Below are 19,356 nucleotides of genomic sequence, written 5' to 3'. Positions count from 1 at the left end.
TCTATATTTAATTTTTTTTTTTTAAGATTTTGTTTATTTATTTGACAGAGAGAGACACAGCAAGAGAGGGAACACAAGCAGAGGGAGTGGGAGAGGGAGAAGCAGGCTTCCCGCCGAGCAGGGAGCCCGACGTGGGGCTCGATCCCAGGACCCTGGGATCATGACCTGAGCCGAAGGCAGACGCTTAACGACTGAGCCACCCAGGCGCCCCTATATTTAATTTTTTGAGGCACCTCCACACTTTTCCAAAGTGGCTGTACCAACTTGCATTCCCACCAACAGTGTAGAGGGTTCCCCTTTCTCCACAACCTCCCCAACATTTGTTGTTTCTTGCCTTATCAATTTTTGCCATTCTAACTGGTGTAAGTCGTTTATCACTTTTAAACAAAGTAACGATGCAAGACGCGCCTTGCTCAGTCTGCTCACGTTTGGGCGAGCAGCCGAGCGTCCGTGCATCCGTGGGGGGACGGTGCATTTGCTCGGACGACTGGCACCTCTCCTGGACAGGTGTCCTGCCCTTTCTATGTACGAGTAGTGATTACTTTCCCATCTCCAGTCCTCCTCACACTCCTGCTTCCTGTTCCTCTTGCTATGAAGGTTGATATATATTCTCCATCTCTGGCTTTGGTTGGTTGTTTTTGTTTTTTACTTATGATGCTTTTTCTACATAAGTTTCCCCATAGTCACTGATAACTCCCCATCTGTAGGTGGTCCCCACCCCTTTTCCTGTTTGCAGCATTTGTCCTACATTGACCCCTCCTTCAGAGCCTCCCCTCCATCTCTTTTCCAGAGTACTGGGCCAGGCAGGTTTCTCCTCCCCAGAGTCTTCCTTCGATGAGCGTTCCTGGCTTTACTTGGTTCAGCTTCCCTCACACGTAAAGGTCAGAGCTCTTCAGAGTGCTTTTCTTCCCGAGTGCCCACGCCATCTCGTCTCTCTGTGGCTGCAGGAGCCGTTCCATGCCCACGACTCCGGCACTCATGGCAGACCTGCACACAGCTCCCAGTGTTAGCTACCGGCATAGCATCCCCACGCGGACACCAGCGTCCCCCATCCAGATGTCACTGTTGTTAGCCCGACATTTGCTGGCTCGAGTTTCCCCTGTGACCGCCGTTAGAAGCCACGAGACCGTCCAAGCCAGCACATGGCCACCTGCAGCCTGCCGCTGTGACCGGTGCATCCCCTCAGCACCCAGTGCCCCTGCCCGGCTCGGTCTTCAAGTCTCCCGGCCGCCCTCTGTCCCAGATCTTCATCCCCTCATCCTACAGTTCTTCCCTTGCTGCTGCCCTGCCTGCCCTCATGGGGCCCTAAGAGTTCGATTCGTAAAATCGCAGCCATTGCCTTCCTGCTCATTCTCAGTCTGTCCGTATGTCTCCCGGAGTCAAGGCTCTTGTTCCACCACATGGATTTGGCAGCCCCTTCCTGACAATACATCCAATTCCTAGATATGTGATCTTGAGTACTTTCTGAGTTTGAAACCTCTTTTCTTATTTGTACAGTTCTATAAAATATATATAATCATGGATCCTGCTTTATAGGGTGGTGGTGGAGATCGGAGGAGGGAATTAGCATCTGTAAAGTGCATGGTTTAGTAAGAGCTTAGGAAGAGGAGGTGGCTGATGAGCAGACGGAAAGGCAGCCCCTTGTCACGTCAGCTTTACCTCCCTGCCCAGAGCCTGCGCTCCATCAGAACAGAACACTCACTGTGTCTGTAAACATCTTGATACTGTCATTGGCGTCGTGAGGCATTATACAGGGCTGTGCTCCTCTATCTTTGCCTATCACATAGCACAATATTTGGACGAGAGTTCATGTGCACTTTGCTCGCTAAATGCTTGCTTGAATAGATAAGAGGAATAAATCAAATCTTGTGTTTCTGAACAAGAAAGTGATTTAAGATACAGCAGTCCCTTAAGAACTGCTAGCTGATTCTTTGAAAGAATTAATGAGATCGATAAACCCCTAGCCAGACTTATCAAAAAGAAAAAAAGACCCAAATTAATAAAATTATGAATGAAAGAGGAGAGATCATAACCAACACGAAGGAAATACAGACAATTTTAAGAACATATTATGAGCGACTATATGCCAACAAATTAGGCAATCTGGAAGAAATGGATGCATTCCTGGACACATATAAACTACCAAAACTGAAACAGGAAGAAATAGAAAACCTGAACAGATCCATAACGAGCAAGGAAATTGAAGCAGTAATCAAAAATATCCCAACAAAATAGAGTCCAGGGCCAGATGGCTTTGCAGGGGAATTCTACCAAACATTTAAAGAAGAATTAATACCTATTCTTCTGAAGCTGTTTCAAAAAACAGAAATGGAAGGAAAACTTGCAGACTCATTCTATGAGGCCAGCGTTACTTTGATCCCAAAACCAGACAAAGACACCACCAAGAAGGAGAATTACAGACTAATATCCCTGATGAACACGGATGCCAAAATTTTCACCAAGATACTAGCTAATAGGATCCAACAGTACATTAAAAGTCTTATTCACCACGACCAAATGGGATTTATTTATTCCTGGGCTGCAAGAGTGGGTCAACATTCAGAAATCAATGTGATACATCACATTAATAAAAGAAAGGACAAGAAACCTATGATCCTCCCAATTGATGCAGAAAAAGCATTTGACAAAATATAGCATCCTTTGCTGATTAAAACTCTTCACAGTGTAGGAATAGAGGGAACACACCTCAATATCATAAAAGCCATCTACAAAAAGCCCACAGTGAATATCCTTCTCAATGGGGAAAAACAGAGCTTTTCCTCTAAGGTCAGGAACAGGACAGGGATGCCCACTCTCACCACCATTGTTCAACATAGTGCTCGAAGTCCTAGCCTCATCAGTCAGACAACAGAAAGAAATAAAAGGCATTTAAGTTGGCAAAGAAGAAATCAAACTCTCACTCTTCGCAGATGACATGATACTTTATGTGAAAAACCCAAAGACACCACCCCAAAAGTGCTAGAACTCATACAGGAATTCAGCAACGTGGCAGGATATAAAATTGATGCACAGAAATCAGTTGCATTTCTATACACTAACAATGAGACAGAAGAAAGAGAAACTAAGGAATCGATCCCATTTACAATTGCACCCCAAACTATAAGATACCTAGGAATAAACCTAACCAAAGAGGTAAAGGATCTGTACTCTGAAAACTACAGAATACTTATGAAAGAAATTGAGGAAGACACAAAGAAATGGAAGAGCATTCCATGCTCATGGATTGGAAGAATAAATATTGTTAGAGCAGAGAAGTCTACGCACTCAATGCAATCCCTATCAAAATACCATTGATATTTTTCACAGAGCTGGAACAAATAATCCTAAAAATTGTATGGAACAGAATAGACGCCGAATAACCAGGGGAATGTCGAAAAAGAAAACCAAAGCCGGCGGCATCACAATTCTGGACTTCCAGCTCTATTACAAAGCTGTCATCATCAAGACAGCATGGTACTGGCACAAAAACAGACACATACATCAATGGAACAGAATAGAGAGCCCAGAAATGGACCCTCAACTCTATGGTCAACTAATCTTTGACAAAACAGGAAAGAATGTCCGACGGAAAAAGGACAGTCTCTTCAACAAATGGTGTTGGGAAAATTGGACAGCCACATGCAGAAGAATGAAACTGGGCCATTTCCTTACACCACACACAAAGATAAAACTTAAAATGATGAAAGACCTAAATGTGAGATAGGAATCCATCAAAATCCTAGAGGAGGACACAGGCAGCAACCTCTTCAATCTCAGCCGCAGCAACTTCTTCCTAGAAACATTGCCAGAGGCAAGGGAAGCAAGGACAAAAATGAACTATTGGGATTTCATCAAGATAAAAAACTTTTGCACAGCAAAAGAAACAGTCAACAAAACCAAAAGACAACTGACAGAATGGGAGAAGATATTTTCAAATGCCATATCAGATAAAGGGCTAGTATCCAAAATCTATAAAAAAACTTATCAAACTCAATACCCAAAGAACAAATAATCCAATCAGGAAAGGGGCAGAAGACATGAACAGACATTTCTGCAAAGAAGACCTCCAAATGGCCAACAGACACATGAAAAAGTGCTCAGCATCGCTCGGCATCAGGGAAATCCAAATCAAAACCTCAATGAGATACCACCTCACACCAGTCAAAATGGCTAAAATTAACAAGTCAGGAAACGACAGATATTGGCGGGGATGCAGAGAAAGGGGAACCCTCCTACATACAGTGTTGGTGGGAATGCAAGCTGGTGCAGCCACTCTGGAAAACAGTATGGAGGTTCCTCAAACAGTTGAAAATAGAGCTACTGTACAACCCAGCAATTGCACTACTGGGTATTTACCCCAAAGATACAAATGTAGTGATCCGAAAGGGTATATGCACCCCAATGTTCATAGCAGCATTGTCCACAATAGCCAATCGTGGAAGGAGCCCAGATGTCCATCGACAGATGAATGGATAAAGAAGATGTGGTCCATATTACTCAGCCATCAGAAAGGATGAATACCTACCATTTACATTGACATGGGTGGAACTGGAGGGGATTATCTTGAGTGAAATAAGTCAGAGAAAGACAATTATCATATGGTTTCACTCATATGTGGAATAGAAGAAACAGTACAGATGATCATAGGGAAAGGGAGGAAAAATTGAATGTGAAGAAGTCAGAGAGGGAGACAAACCATGAGAGACTGTTAATTCTAGGGAACAAACTGAGGGTTGTTGGAGGGGTGAGGGGTGGAGGGATGGGGTAACTGGGTGATGGGCATTGAGGGCACGTGATGTGATGAGCACTGGGTGTTATATGCAACTGATGAATCACTGACCTGTACCTGTGAAACTAATGATGAGTACATGGTGAGTATATGGCGGCTAATTGAATCTAAAAACAACAACAACAACAACAACAAATAAAAACAAAACACTGCTATCTTGCCAGACGGATTTTGAGCCGGTGAGATATTTTATACATGTAAGCTAACATTCAAAACCTCTTTGGCTAGTTTTTTCCTATGCTTGGTTCAGTTCCAGTAAACTACCCTCCACATCATCTCCGGGAGTCCTATTAAAATACACCTTCCTCAGACCTAAAGCATCTGAGTCCGAAGCAGGGTCTGGAAGTTTGCATTTTATTTTATTTTATTTATTTATTTATTTATTTAAAAGATTTTTATTTATTTGACAGTGAGAGAGCACAAGCAGGGGGAGCAGCAGAGGGAGAGGGAGAAGCAGGCTTCCCGCTGAGCAGGGAGCCCGATGTGGGGCTCGATCCCAGAACCCTGGGATCATGACCTGAGCTGAAGGCAGATGCTTAACCATCTGAGCCACCCAGGGGCCCCATGGGAGTCTGCATTTTATCGTCACCCTCCCCAGATGATTCTTCTATGTGCTAGGGTTTGTAAAGGTGTCTAAGATCTAATGGGCAGGGTGTGGCATGGTTTAAAGGAACTCCTGTTGAGGTGACCTCTTATAGATAGGACACCAGGTGCGGAAAACTGCCCCTTAAGCCTTTCTGTAATTTGTGGAAAAGTCAGGTTGGTTAATAAGCATTTCGCAGAGACTTGCAAAAATCAAACAAGGGAAAATGCAAATGTGAAAGTAATTATATTTCAAGCCAGTGTGGGTGGTTTTAAAATCTTAAAAGGAGGTATGGCCTGCATGAGACAATTTTGGGAGAAGCTGCTTCAGCAGATCAGGGGCTGAGAGCAATGTTTCCTGAACATTAAAGAGGGTGGTCGGAGAGTGGGAACTGTCTGTGGGCAGAGGCTTTTAATCCTCCCAGATCTGTTTTGTGGCCAAAGCTGATGCTCGATTAAATGGGTCCTTGGTGATCAGCAACAGAACTGGGCCAGCTGTCTTAGGCAAAATGCGAATTTGGGGGAAGGCTTTTGAGGAGGGGGCTGGGGGATCGCCTCTCCAGAGGCTTTGCTGCATGAACCCACACAGGGTTTGGGCTTTCAAGCTGCCGTCGTGATGGATGTGATTTCTGACTGACTACCTTTCTGTTGTCATTTGCCCGCAGAGAGGGCAGATCTGGCTCCTTCCCCTTTGTGGGAGGTGCCAGTGGCTGCCTCATCCGGGAAATTCTGCAGGAGGGATGTGGGGCCTGAATAGGAATGGGACAGATACTAAACAGACCCAGCCAGTACAAACCCAAACCAGAAGCAAAAACAAGAGAAAGAAAGGAAAAGGCCACCTGCAATGCCTCTAGAGTTAGATTATTTAGGGTCAAATCCTGGATCCGTCACTTGCTCTTTGATCTTCTGTGCCTCAGCTTACTCATCTGTAAAATGGGGATGTATTTGGTCCGTATCCCTTATAAGGATTAAACATTTGGCCAAGTGTTGGGCCCGATGTCAGGGCTTGCGTGTGCTTGCAGTCCTGTGAGCGTCTCTCTCTGCACACACACATTTGATCCCATTTCTGTTGTTTTCCTTCAGACTGCCTGTTTCCTATCACATCTTGATATTGCTGCCCACAGTTTTGCCTGTCTCTTTTTTCCTTGGGAATTTGGCCCCACAGCTGATGAAGGGACATGACAGTCTGGTTTTGTAGATGGGCCTCTGCGGATGGAAGGAGCCGGACGGATGGCCCCCGGGGTTTCCGGCGCCCAGTCTCGCTCCCGGATCACCGATCACTTTCTCTCCTCTGGGGCCTTATCTTTCCGTCGCACGCTCGAGCCCGTCACAATTTGCTGTGGCCTTTGACTTTTAAGGAGGGTACTGAGCAAAGCTAACTTGCTTCTCTAAGTACCTCTTGCCTTTCTTCCCTTCCCACCTCTTAATGGAGGTGTGGGGCTCCTTCTGACTCTCTTCCCAAAGCCTCTGCCTTTCAGAGGGCAGGTAGAACTTTGTGGAAGGGAACGGTATCCATTGAGGGGATGACGCAGTCTCAGGTTATGGCACATGGCAGAACTATATTAAGGTTCCAAAGTGATGCTTACGAATTTATATGCTTTGTGAATATGGAACATCTTTGTCCTCTTAGCAACGAAATGATTCATGGTAGTTTGGTTTTATTTCCTATTAAGGTCACTTGCCCTTCGTTAATCTGGCCTCTGTGGCAGTATGGTCCATGCATGAGACTCTTTTTCTTCTCGGAGCGTTTTGTGTTGTGTGGTTATTGTGGTGATAGTGAGGTTGTGATTGTAAATTAGTTGATTCATTCGCAAGGGCCAAGAATACATGAAAGTGTCCGTGGTCAGAGTCTCTCTCCCACTCCTGCCCCCATCCCTCAGTGTCTCAGCTCCTTACCAGCAGACGCCCATTGTATTAGAATTTTGCACTTCCTTCCAGATTTGTCTTATGCACATATAAATATATGTTATTTCCCCCTTTTTAAACAGATGGTAGCATACTATATATACGCAGTGTTCCATACTCTGCCTTTCTTTGACTCAACGTATACATATACATCCTTAGATATAAGTATACAAAGAGGTTTCTCGTCCTTTTTTATAGTGGCAGAATATCCTGTCATACAGTGTACCATGATTTCTTTAAGTACTTCCCCATAGATGGAGATTGAGGCTTCCTGATTGATTTTGAGATGAAGGTTCTGGATAAGGATGAATGAATAGAATCCATATTGACGGATGCAGCTGAAATGAAGTCCGAGGTTGAGCATGGTCTTGTGTTGTTCACAGAGGGTGTCCTCTAAAATGGTAAGATTCTTGCAGTAGTCCACTAGGCTTTGCATAGGTAATTTTGGAAATCATAGAATAATCAAGGAGAATCACATACATTTTTCAATTAGCAATAATCACGCCTTGGATAAACTGCATTGGCTACGATCATTTTGTAAGCTAGCGGGTTCCTGGTCATGGAAAATAATGGGTTATTTTTTTAAAAAGATTATATTCTGAGTCCAGCCAGATGTATCTAGATGCATAAAGTTGATAAAGGGACATAAGGAATCAGTACCCACCATTCAGAATAAGTTTAGAAAAGTTTCACGGTCAGGAAAATGTTCCTGGGAGATAAATAACCCACTTTTCCATCTGTTCTTATTTAGTAGATGCCTTAATGGGTTAGATTTGAAAGTGCAAGGAAGGCAGGGTTATAACTTTCTTGAGGACATAGTCGCTGACACGTTGTAGCTCATAAATATTTGTTTTGAATGGAGAGCATGATCAAAGAATTTTAAAATATGGTAAAGACAGCCGTATATATCTATTACTGTATACGTTGTTATGGAAGTGTATATATTAAAGCATTAATACCAAGTGATGTTTGAACCAGCAGAATATTGGAAGATGAAAGTCATGATTCAGGAAGGAGCAGGCTATCAAGTTCACCTTATGCTTCCTTTCGAAGTACTACTTTGACCTTGAAAATCTTACTTGTACCTAAATGTAAGTCTGGAGATAGAAATGTATGTTGTAGATGAATTCAGCCCGTTAGCAGAATTGTTAAGTAGCTAAGAAACACATGTTATTTTTGTGAGTCCAAAGATGAGGAAACAGCTTGAGGACCCACTGGAGAGCCGTGTGCCCTCCGAGACAGGGGCAGTCACTTCCACATTGGAAGCCACCCAGAGAGTTTCTTCACTTCTTGTCTGTTTTGGATGTCATCTTGTGTATTTGATGGTCTCTTTGGCAAGTAGGTTAAGTATCACTTGAGTCATAATAGGAGACAGAAATGATATCCATTCACTCAACTGTGTTGAGAAATAATCCCCATAAACCTGCTTTCATTCTTTTAGCTTATATATCCTTCAAATTATGGGAGAATTAAGGAGAAAGAAAGTTAGGATGATAGTCATGGTGATGGCTTTTGTGTGACATGATGAAAGTCTGCAGGCCACAAGCAGAGGTCAAAATAAGGAACTGCAGTCAAACCGATGAGTGAGCAAGTTCCCTAGAGGAATTGTGTCTTCTGTGTGTCCTGCTCAGAACCCGAGTTGCCATGCCCAACTAGCTCCTTTTCACAGTGATGGTAACTTTTCTTAGTTGAAGGTTGATCTTTGCTTGGTGTCGGATGAAGTGTGTCTTGGTGGCTTACACACGCGTACTGTGGTCCCCACCCCAGCTCGGGCCCGTTTCCTTCGTTTTAAAGGTACTTTTAGGAAAGGGGCGGACTTGTTCTCTCTGCCAGTTTTTCTGCACCCCCCCTGCCCCCTGCCCATGCGCAGTAGGAAGTAGCTTGGATTTTCTGGATCTCCACTTTATTTGCACCCCTCGTACTCCGGCTGTTTGGTATTTCAGGTGCTGGTATCTGTCATCAGACTCTGCTCGGTTGACTGGCCCGGGGAGTGTGGTCCTCATCTCGGGGATGCTTGTGCTTTGCTCACTTCTTCCGGGTCTCTGTGGTAAAGTCTGTACCTGTTGTCTTGACTCTTCCAATGCAGGTCTGCAGACTCCTACTCCAGAGTTCATTGTCGACGTGGAGTCCATGGACATCTTCCCCGTGGGCTGGTGCGAAGCCAACTCTTACCCTCTGACCACACCACACAAAACAGTCTGTGAGTATCGTCCAGTTGGGAGCCCTGTGGACAACATGCGGGGCTTGGGGGGGTAAATAGACAGTTCTGTGAAGAGACTGTAGCCAGGTTATAAAAAACAGACCTTGTGTTAGATTTACCACGGAGCACCAATATTTTTATCTTGTGGATGTTTTCAGTATCTTCGAGAGATGGATATTTGGAAGCACCTCACAGGTTGACAAGCTAAGTCATAATGATAAGGCAGGTGAGCATCACGGAGTGGCAGAGATAAGATATAAATATACTAAGATCTATAAAGATTGTATAAAATAATATATAAATATATATAAAATAAAATAGGTCTTCACTCCCAATTTATAGTTCATTATTTTGATTAGAGAAAATTTAAGCTAAATACTATGTGGGTTTTTTTTGTTGGTTTTTGTTGTTTTTGTTGTTGTTTTTGAGAGGGCGAGAGAGAGTGCATGAGTGGGAACCCTCCTACACTCTTGGTGGGAATGCAAGCTGGTGCAGCCACTCTGGAAACAGTATGGAGGTTCCTCAAAAAGTTAAAGATAGAGCTACCCTATGACCCAGCAATTGCACTACTAGGTATTTATCCAAAGGATACAAACACAGTGGTCCGAAGGGGCACCTGCACCCCAATGTTTATTGCATCAATGTCCACAATAGCCAAACTATGGAAAGAGCCCAGATGTCCATCGACAGATGAATGGATAAAGACGATGCAGTTCATATATACAATGAGATATTACTCAGCCATCAAAAAGAATGAAATCTTGTCATTTGCAATGACATGGATGGAACTAGAGGGTATTATGGTGAGTGAAATAAGTCAGAGAAAGACAAATACCATTTGATTTCATTTATATATGGACTTTAAGAAACAAAACAGATGAACATAGGGGAAGGGAGGGAAAAATAAAATAAGATGAAAACAGAGAGGGAGACAAATCAAAAGAGACTTTTAACTACAGGAAACAAACTGAGGGTTGCTGGAGGGGAGGTGGGTGGAAGGAATGGGATAACTGGGTGATGGACATTAAGGAGGGGATGTGATGTGATGAGCACTGGGTGTTATATACAATTGATGAATCACTAAATTCTACCCCTGAAATTAGTAATACAGTATGTGTTAATTAAATTGAATTTAAATAAAAAATTAAAAAATTGAAAATAAAGTTATGAGTCCTTAAAAATAAGGGGTTTTGATTTTTTTGTGAATTAGATATTTCTGGTATTTTCTTTATGTAATTTGTATGCTAGCTTTACTTTCTAGCATCCTACTATAGGGTTCATTTATGTAGATGCTCAGGAAATTACTAGAAAAGGAAGTTCTGTCCTATAGTTGGCTTCCTGTCCCCTGATGTCAGCAGAGTTTGAAGGACAGTTCTATTCCACATCCATTAAGAGGAGGATGGTGCATTGTCTGTGTGAAACAAAGTAGGTCGCCCAGATTATACACAGGTGGATTTTAAGGGATTCTTCTCTCCCATACACCATACTGCTCAATGAATCTGATCCAATGAGAGTAATATCTTGTCCTCATGTTAACATATTTCTAAAATTTTGGGCATAGAGTAATTGTTTTCAATCTCAAGGGCATTCTGTTTTTGTCCTCTCACAGTGCCACAGATTCTTGGTTCAGTTGGCCTGAGAGCCAGGTCAGGTGCTCCCTGGGTTTAGTCGTGGGTAGGGCTGGTCCCCTGGGTCTTAGTTGTGCCTCAGACAGAAACTCCTGTCTCGTGTCCTCTTTCTTTCTTATTAAAAGCATATTTTAGAATAAAGTAGCTAGTGTTAAAAATAGAGCAACCCTACAACCCAGCAATTGCACTACTAGGTATTTATCCAAAGGATACAAACATAGTGATCCGTTTAATCTTATTAAATGCAGTAAATTCTATTTAGACTTCATTTCTGATGAGTCAAAGTCTCTTTTAGATTTATTTATTTATTTTAGAGAGAGAGATTGAGAAGGGGGGAGAAAGTGAAGGGGAGGGGCAGAGGGAGAGAGAGGGACACGCAGACTCCCCGCTGAGCGCAGAGCCAGACATGGGGCTTGATCTCAAGACCTTGAGATCACGACCTGCCAAAACCAAGAGTCAGATGCTCAACCAACTGCACCACCCAGGCGCCCTGAGTCAGAGTTTATTTTAATGCTGGAAGAAAATAAGATAAAGTTGTGGCATGAGTGAAATAACTTTCCAGTGTTTAAATTGTTTCTTTAAAACTGACACAGTTTTCCCTGAAGACATTTTTTTTTAAAGATTTTATATTTTAGAGAGAGAGAATGAGAGAGAAAGAGAGGGAGCATGAGAAGGGGGAGGGTCAGAGGGAGAAGCAGACCCCCTGCTGAGCAGGGAGCCCGATGCGGGACTCGATCCCAGGACTCCAGGATCATGACCTGAGCCGAAGGCAGTCGCTTAACCAACTGAGCCACCCAGGCGCCCCCATGAAGACATTTTTAAAAAAATGCTTTTGCCCAACTCGTGAATGAAACTGACTGTCCTTTTGCCCTTTCTTGCCTGTTTTACAGCACAAAAGAAGAGAAAGATTGCAGTTGTGCAGCCAGAAAAACAGTAAGTTTTTGTGTTTTGTTTTTTTTTCCCCCAAAACTTAGATGGTATATAGAACTGTCTTTATAGAGAATAAGGAAGTGTGGCCGTTTTTATCAGTGAGTGGGTTCACAGAGATGATAGCCAGAAATACCTGTTGTTGTTTATGGTGCACCCGTTACATGGAAGACACGGGCTCGCCTCTTCTAGGGATCTCTTCTCCTGATTGCAGTTTCTCTCTTCCGTTCCCGCTGGCGGGCATCCTGGCCTCACACCTTGATAGTGAAAGCCCTCTTTGAGGCCCCCCTGGCCACGCATCGCTGTCCCTGCCCACACTCAGCATGCTGGCGTCATGGGTCGTGGCCGGCCTGGCAGGCAGACTGCCGTCCGAGGCCATCTCGGCCAGCCCCCAGCAAGGTGTCCTTGAGGAAGCTGCTTAATGCTCTGCATCTCGACGCCCTTCTTTGTGAAACACCTGTTTCTCAGGGGGTTCGTGAAGATTAAATTAGATTTCATGTGGAAAAAAAAATTGTGTGGGTTGTACAGGGTTAAGTCAATGTAAGTTATCCCCCATTTCAGTTGTAATTTTAGGGAGAAGGAGGGTATCAGGCAGTGTGCATATGTGCAGTATGTTTTTGAAAAATTCTCACTATTAGTAGCATTTTTATATATTGAAGATTAGCTAAGGTACACTAAAATACACAGCCTTTGCCAGGTGGTTCTGTTTTCTAATGAAAATACACTGGTGGAAATGAATTTGATCTTTTCAGATACCCGGTTTAAACTTAAAATGAAATTGAATAATGACTGCATGGCTATTTGAATGTGAATAACAGTTTTGTGGGCATTTTCCATACATTCATGTCTAAACACAGTGTAGCAGGTTAATAATCTGACTCCAGTTTGGTCTGGATAACGTTGAAATCGAGAGCAAAGAACTAAATGGTCCCGTCATTGAATCCAAATCCGATTTTGTAGCTCCTCAATTTATGGCCCATGGATCCGTGGTCCCCATCCTGCACTTGCACCTGCACCCAGACGGCTCGATAAAACACACACACTGCTGGGTCCCCATCTCCAAATTCCCTGGCTCAGGATGTCTTTAGTGGGGCCTGAGCATCTGTGCATTTAACAAGTTTCTAGGTGGTGCCAGTCCTCTAGTGTGGGGACCCCACTTTGAGAGCCAGTGTGAAGATGACCCCACTGAGATTTTGTGATGGTTTGTTCTGCACTTGTGTCATTTTTCAATGGTGTGATTTCCACACCGCCGTCCTGGGTACCCTGTAAAAACCAACGCACCTCTTTTCCCCCATGGCTACATTTTTAATGTTTATTCAGCAACTTTTTTACCAAACTATAACACAAAGCTCTGCCCTAGGCTAGGCCTACTTCTCGTTCTAGGACCCATCCGTTCATAGGCTTTCTTTGAAGGTCTTTTTAGTGTGGCCGTGACCCACACAAGCAGTTCTCAGACATTAGCTTGTAGAAAGTACTAGTTTCTTCTATTGAAGAGAGGTCTGACTTCCGTTAAAATCCATGCGAGTTGATGTTTCTTTGTGTCTAAAATATAATGAAGGGCATTATGACAATTCTATAGCAAGAGACAAGCCAGGAGCCTCCTGGAAGAACATCGCTGATTAGGGATGACAACCTGAGGGGCAGACATGCCATTGGCTTCTTAGGGTTATTGCAAGAATTTGGGGACGACCTCTTTGAAATGGATACGTTTGTACTGATGTTACTGCTTGACATATATGCATCCTCTCTTTTACTGTGTGCTTGGATTTCTGTGATAATCGCTTTAAGTTGTGGAAAGACTTCGGAATTAGTTTAATTAATTTAATTAGTTATTTCATTAGTTGAGTTCCTTCTCAAGTGTGCGACCCGTGATAGTTGTATTTTCTTGATCAACAGATTGCCATCCACAGTGCCTGTTGAGAAAATACCTCACGACCTTTGTTTATTCTCTCACCTGGACACCTCAGGTAAATGAGCCCACTTACGGCTGGCTGTCCCGTCCCAATTTGGGAGTGGAGACGTGCGTGTGTTTTTAGGTCTAATATAAGAATAGTTCAACTTTAAGTTCATTCTCCTTGTCTCTGTTGCTACTTATTAACACATACCTACTTTAAAAAAAAATTTCTATACCAGATTCTCTGTGCCTCTTCTGTCTCTTGGTCAGTAGCTCTAGACGCTTCTCTCAGTCTGCAGGAGAAGAGTCCATGTGTTCCTTGGAAATTTGGGCCCAGTTAGGGTTGTATGTTGTGGATGGTCATGTGCAAGGAGAAAGAATTGAAAATATCATTATTAGGCACTCATTTTTTTTTGACATTTTATGGCATCCCACTTGCATTTTTCATTACTGGTTAATATTTAAGTCCCCATGGGCTTTTGAATTGATCCTTAAAAACCCTCTGTGTTTGAAAGCTGAGAGTGAATAATATATGTCTTTTAATGTGTAAAGTTCTATATCTTACATTAAAACCTTTGAAAACACAAATGTGAATTCCCCAATGACAACAAATCTGATTATAGACGTGTTTGTACATTAAATAATATATTTGATTACGAATTCTGTTTTCTAGCCAAAGGGAAACCTGCTCTGAATTCTTCCAGGATTCTAAGCTATATGCCATGGAAGAATCCTAGCAGTCAAAGTTATAGTAAGGAGAGCATTTTTATGAGTAGACTTACTAAAATTGTTTTTTTTTCTAAAGTTCTGGGTAGGGTAATCCTACCAAAAAATTTCCATGTATATGCAGCTGTGGACATAATTCTTTTGCCTAATTTTGTTGTATAGAATTCAAACTTCAGAATGGTTTTAAAAGAACCATGTCAGCTCTTCTTTCAGAGTCTATAATTGTTATATTACTCCTTTTGTCTTACCCTCACAAAAATAACATTTCTCCCTCGTTCCCTATTGGTTCTTAGTTGAAGTCCTATGAGGACAGTCCCTCCTGGACTGTTAACAGAGACACCACTGTTAGCGGAGCTTAGCTTGGGGCATTGTGGGGGAGGGCGAGTCTTGGCTGACAGCAGAACCCTGTTACAGACATCAGGAAGCTTTAGGGTAATACCTTACCATTTATTCTTCCACGTTTCCCCACGGCCCTTTGAGACACAACTAGCCCAGCAACCTGCTACGTTGAAAGCACAATGAAGGAAATGCAGCTTCAGTCCACGGGAAGTACATTGCACGTCCATGAGATTGGCAAAATGAAGACGCCCTGCCATGTCTAGTGTTGGCTTGGATGTGGAATAGTGGCCACACCTCCTATAGGAGTGTAGGTTGAGATTGTCTGCGTGGAGATCAGTTTGATCACGTGTGGGACAACTGAAGACATGCAGACCCCGTGGCCGAGCAGGTCCCCTCCTTGTGATATACTTGGAAAGCTCTCTTGCCCGTAAGCAGAAGCCGATGTTTATAGCTGTCCTCAGCAGAGCACTGTCGGTAATTCCCGAGCAAGTGGAAATGACTGAGTGTCCATCAGCAGGAGAGTGGGCTGCTGCTTGTGCTATATTCATGTAATGGGGTCACGCACAGAAGTGACAGGTGGATGAACGTTCTGCATATACGTGTACCGATTTGGGTGGATCTTAGAAACTGCAGGTCGAACAAACAAAATGTTGCAAAAAACCATTTATGGAATATTTTTAAAATATCCGAAATACCATGCATTACTTGTTGACACACATCTACCTGTGTGTGTGTGTGGTCAAGTTTATAGGCCTGCGTCACAATGATAAACACCAGATTCAGGGAAGGGGAAGAGAAGGTGGAGGAGTTTCTAGAGTAGAAAACCCAGGAGAGCTTAGCTCCAGAGCTGGGGTTGTTTTTTGTTTTGTTTTGTTTTTTGTTTTTATTAGCTGCACAGTGGTACATTAGTTGTCATTGTCTTGGTTTTAGCATCTTTTCGTGTGTCTTGAATCCTGCATCATAAACAGAGAAGTTCGTTTATATGATAGCAAAAAAATAACCCGAATTTCTAAGATACTGTATTTATAAGACATTCTGATATTAAGACACAGTGGGCCTCTGGGTAATTTTGCCAACTAAGTGGATTAAGCAGGTTTTTTTGTTGGCTCCTAAAGCGTGAGCTGTGGTGCTCTTCCCCGCAGGTACTGTCAACGGAAAATACTGCTGTCCTCAGCTTTTTATCAACCACAGGTGTTTCTCAGGCCCTTACCTGAACAAAGGGAGAATCGCAGAGCTACCTCAGTCGGTGGGACCAGGCAAATGTGTGCTGGTTCTGAAAGAGGTAAGGCATGCGCACGGGGGTCAGCGTCGGGGTATTTCCACAGGGTGTCCAAGATGTAGACAGAATTTCTGAAGGACATATCGGGATTGGGCTGGAGCTGGTCAGGCAAAGATGGGAAATAGCATTCCTGCCCGTGAAAAACTCACAGGCTAGCAGTGGAGGGCGGGGGGGGGAGAGTGGGGGAGAGGGTGGGGGGACTACACCCTCCTCCCCCGAGTCCGGGGAAACCTTGTATGGGTTTGAGGGCTGTGTGTGGGTCAGGGCCCAGGACTGCAGACTGGAGGTTTCTCTCAAGAGGCAAGTAAGCCTGGATGGGCGAGAGAAGATGCTCTTAAGGATAGACGCCCGCCCGTTGGCGGCGTCAGGAGCCGCAAGGCCTTTCTCCTCCGTCGGCCGTAGCCGGCATGCGTCTGCATGGAGGAGGCTCCAGCTCAGGCTCCAGGCACTTGTGTGAAGTTTGTGTCATGGCCGCGCATCAGTTTGATGGTATTCTTTCCCATTTCTCTTCCTGCCTTTGGGGGTTGACCTGCAGAGAGAGGTGAATCCTCGTTACATTGATGGAGGTTTTTATAGCCTCGCCACAGACCCCGTGTGGACATGGCTTGGAATCCTGGAACCATTCTTGGAACTCGATCTCTGCTTTTTTCACACATATCAGTGTTTTCTCTTATGAAAGAGGACCCCACATAGATCTTCCTCATCGCTACTGTACCATGATGAATGTGTTTTAATCCCCGGGGCACAACAATCCGTTCATCCACTGAACACATGTCTGTGAGGCCACTGCTCGGAGGCAGGCGCTGCGCCAAGTCCTGGGTCCGAACACAAGCCCTGTCTGCCCTCGGCCTATTGGGGCTTTGCAGCCTTGTTGGGGAGATGGCTTAATTCTAGGCTGAAGGTATGGTGTGTTGGGGGGGACACTCAGGGCGCAGAGCAGAGCGCTCTGGGAGCACAGGGGAGGGAGTGACAAACAGATGGTAAGGGATCCTTGCTCTGGCTTGCAAAGGGAGGAGCACCTCACGTGGGAGCATGGCCACGGCTCACAGGTGGGTGTCCGGGGAAGGAGTATGGGTCCTTAGGCTGGAGGTGACTCATAAGGTATAGAAGAGTGCATCCTGTTTTGAAAAGAACAGACGAGAGATCTGGGTGGCCTGATGGGTGAGGCAGGCCTGGGTAGCTGGGTAGCTTGAGGGAGGCCTTCTCTGGCCTTGTGAGGAGTGCAGATTCCCACTGCGGAGGACGGGAGCCCTCTGAGCGACCTGTGCGAGCACCATCCCCTCGGGAACCTCCACATGGTTTCAAACGTCATTCTACTTGAATGAGATCGTTTTAGCAGAGGCCGAGCGTGTTTGCTTTCCTAGGCCATCTACGCAGTTAGCAGTTAAAGACTTACATGTTCAGAAAACAAAAATCCCTTTAAGAGAGAAAGTTGAAGTTGTAGTTGAGAAGAAACTCTGTAAAGACACTCTGGCGGGGCCGTTGTTGTGGTTATTTACTTGGGAGCATTTAGCCTATAAATGTTCAGAGGATGTTCCTGTCCTTCATGAGGTTCCGGTCGTGTGGGACAGACAAGCAGGCAGGTCTAGTATTGCAGAGTGGCAAGCATCTCAGGTCCTGCGACGGGGCCGGTGCGGGTGTGTCGAGGTCCTGTGGAGTCCCCTGCAGTCTGTGCGGAAGGAGGTGTGGGCAGCCTGCATGCGGAAGGCCTGGGGTATCGGGGTGCCCTGGGATGAAGGCAGGAAGATCGGGAAAGAAGGCTTACGGCACCTCAAGTGTAAGGACCTCGAAGGATGGACACAGAAAGGGCATAGATCTGGGTGGGCCTTTCTTGGGCCCCTGCCAGGTGTTCTGAGCAGCCGGGACCTGCTTTCATTTAAAGCAGCTCACCTCCCACGGCTGGGCCCTGCCTCCCGAAAGTGATCGGTGCAGGTCTGGCCCAGCCGAAGTGGCAGGTTGACCTGTCTAACAGATGAGACACTACAGAAAGATGGTGCTCAAGGCAGGTCCAGGGGTAGGGGTGCCTCTGAAAGGCCAAGGTGATGAGGGTCAGTGGAGGGACCGCTGGTCGGCTCTGGATGAGGCGGCATTGACCTCGGATTCCCAAAGATGTTGGACTGGATTGAGGAAGAGATCAAACCAGGACTCCGGGTCAGGATTCCCATGACGGCGTGAAATCGCACCCCTGGACCGAGCACTACCCTCCGCAGTCCGGCCCGAGAGTGGGTTGTGGGTACGTTGATGCCTGCCTATGTGTGAGCCTGTTTTTGTCAGGAGTGATCAGAAAGGAACAGGAAGGCCTGGCAGAAATGCGGCGAACCGGTGGGTGCCTTTGAAGCTGCCTGCAGGGCTGTTCGTCACGGCGAGCTCCAGGGATCAGCCTGCGGTCCCCGGTCACCTGCCGGCTCCGCTCGCAGACACACTGGTCCCAGGTTCAGCCTGTCTTCGGGGGCTGGCTCTTTGTCGTACATGAGTTTTTAGAGTCCACAGTGGTTATCCCCGATCAATTCCCTGGTAGGTACCGGCAGCCAAATGCAAAAGCCAGGCCAGAGCAGTTTTCTGATGACAAAACTAGTTTTTTGCTGATGTTCAGAAAATGCATGAGGCAGAAGAAGAAGGGAAAAAAAAGCAAGCACTTCAGTTCTGTGAGTGCAAGAAAAATGGGAGTTCCAGCAAGCCAATATTTATGCTAATGTGCTTCCTTCAGCACCAGAACCTCTGTGGTTTCAAATTGCATTTTACTTAAAGAGAACGAGGTAATTGGAGCAAAGACAGAGCACGTTTGCTTTTCAGGCCGTCAGTGGTGTTAGCAGCTGAAGGTTTTCAGGTCTTTGGGAAATGCAGAGTGATGGCTGTTTTCCCTCTGGTCTGCTCAGGGGAGGCTGACCTGTGTGCATGTGGGCAGAGCCAGTGAGGGGCCCATCCAACTCTGTCATCCCCATGAGGGACCCAGGACTAGCAGGTCCTGAGGGGATGGGGACAGGCTGAGCCTGTGGACGGCCCGTCAGGCTGGGGCATTTTATGGGACCCTGGGCATCCTTTCCTATCCCAGATAGTCCTGCACCCCACGCCTGCCGCAATGCACCA

The 19,356-nt window shown here is 45.1% G+C and overlaps 1 protein-coding gene across 7 annotated transcripts in view; it reads left to right on the top strand.

Moving 5' to 3' along the window:
- Positions 1-19,356, top strand: part of SFMBT2 (Scm like with four mbt domains 2) — a 229,429-nt gene that overhangs the window by 170,948 nt on the left and 39,125 nt on the right. For all 7 annotated transcript variants that reach the window (XR_014145456.1, XM_081820544.1, XM_081820545.1 and 4 more), the window contains 4 exons: positions 9,363-9,476; positions 11,995-12,037; positions 13,928-13,998; positions 16,133-16,272. Coding sequence is in view for 6 of the 7 variants with exons in the window: in XM_081820544.1 (XP_081676670.1) it covers positions 9,363-9,476; positions 11,995-12,037; positions 13,928-13,998; positions 16,133-16,272 (368 nt within the window). In the remaining variant the exon portion in view is untranslated. The remainder of the gene's footprint in view (positions 1-9,362; positions 9,477-11,994; positions 12,038-13,927; positions 13,999-16,132; positions 16,273-19,356) is intronic.

This window comes from Leptonychotes weddellii, chromosome 5, assembly GCF_054177405.1.
Source record: "Leptonychotes weddellii isolate Sample4059 chromosome 5, ASM5417740v2, whole genome shotgun sequence".
Taxonomy (NCBI): Eukaryota; Metazoa; Chordata; class Mammalia; order Carnivora; family Phocidae; genus Leptonychotes; species Leptonychotes weddellii.
The sequence above is the reverse complement of the archived record's forward strand: the minus strand, read 5'-3'. Positions and strand labels throughout refer to the sequence as shown.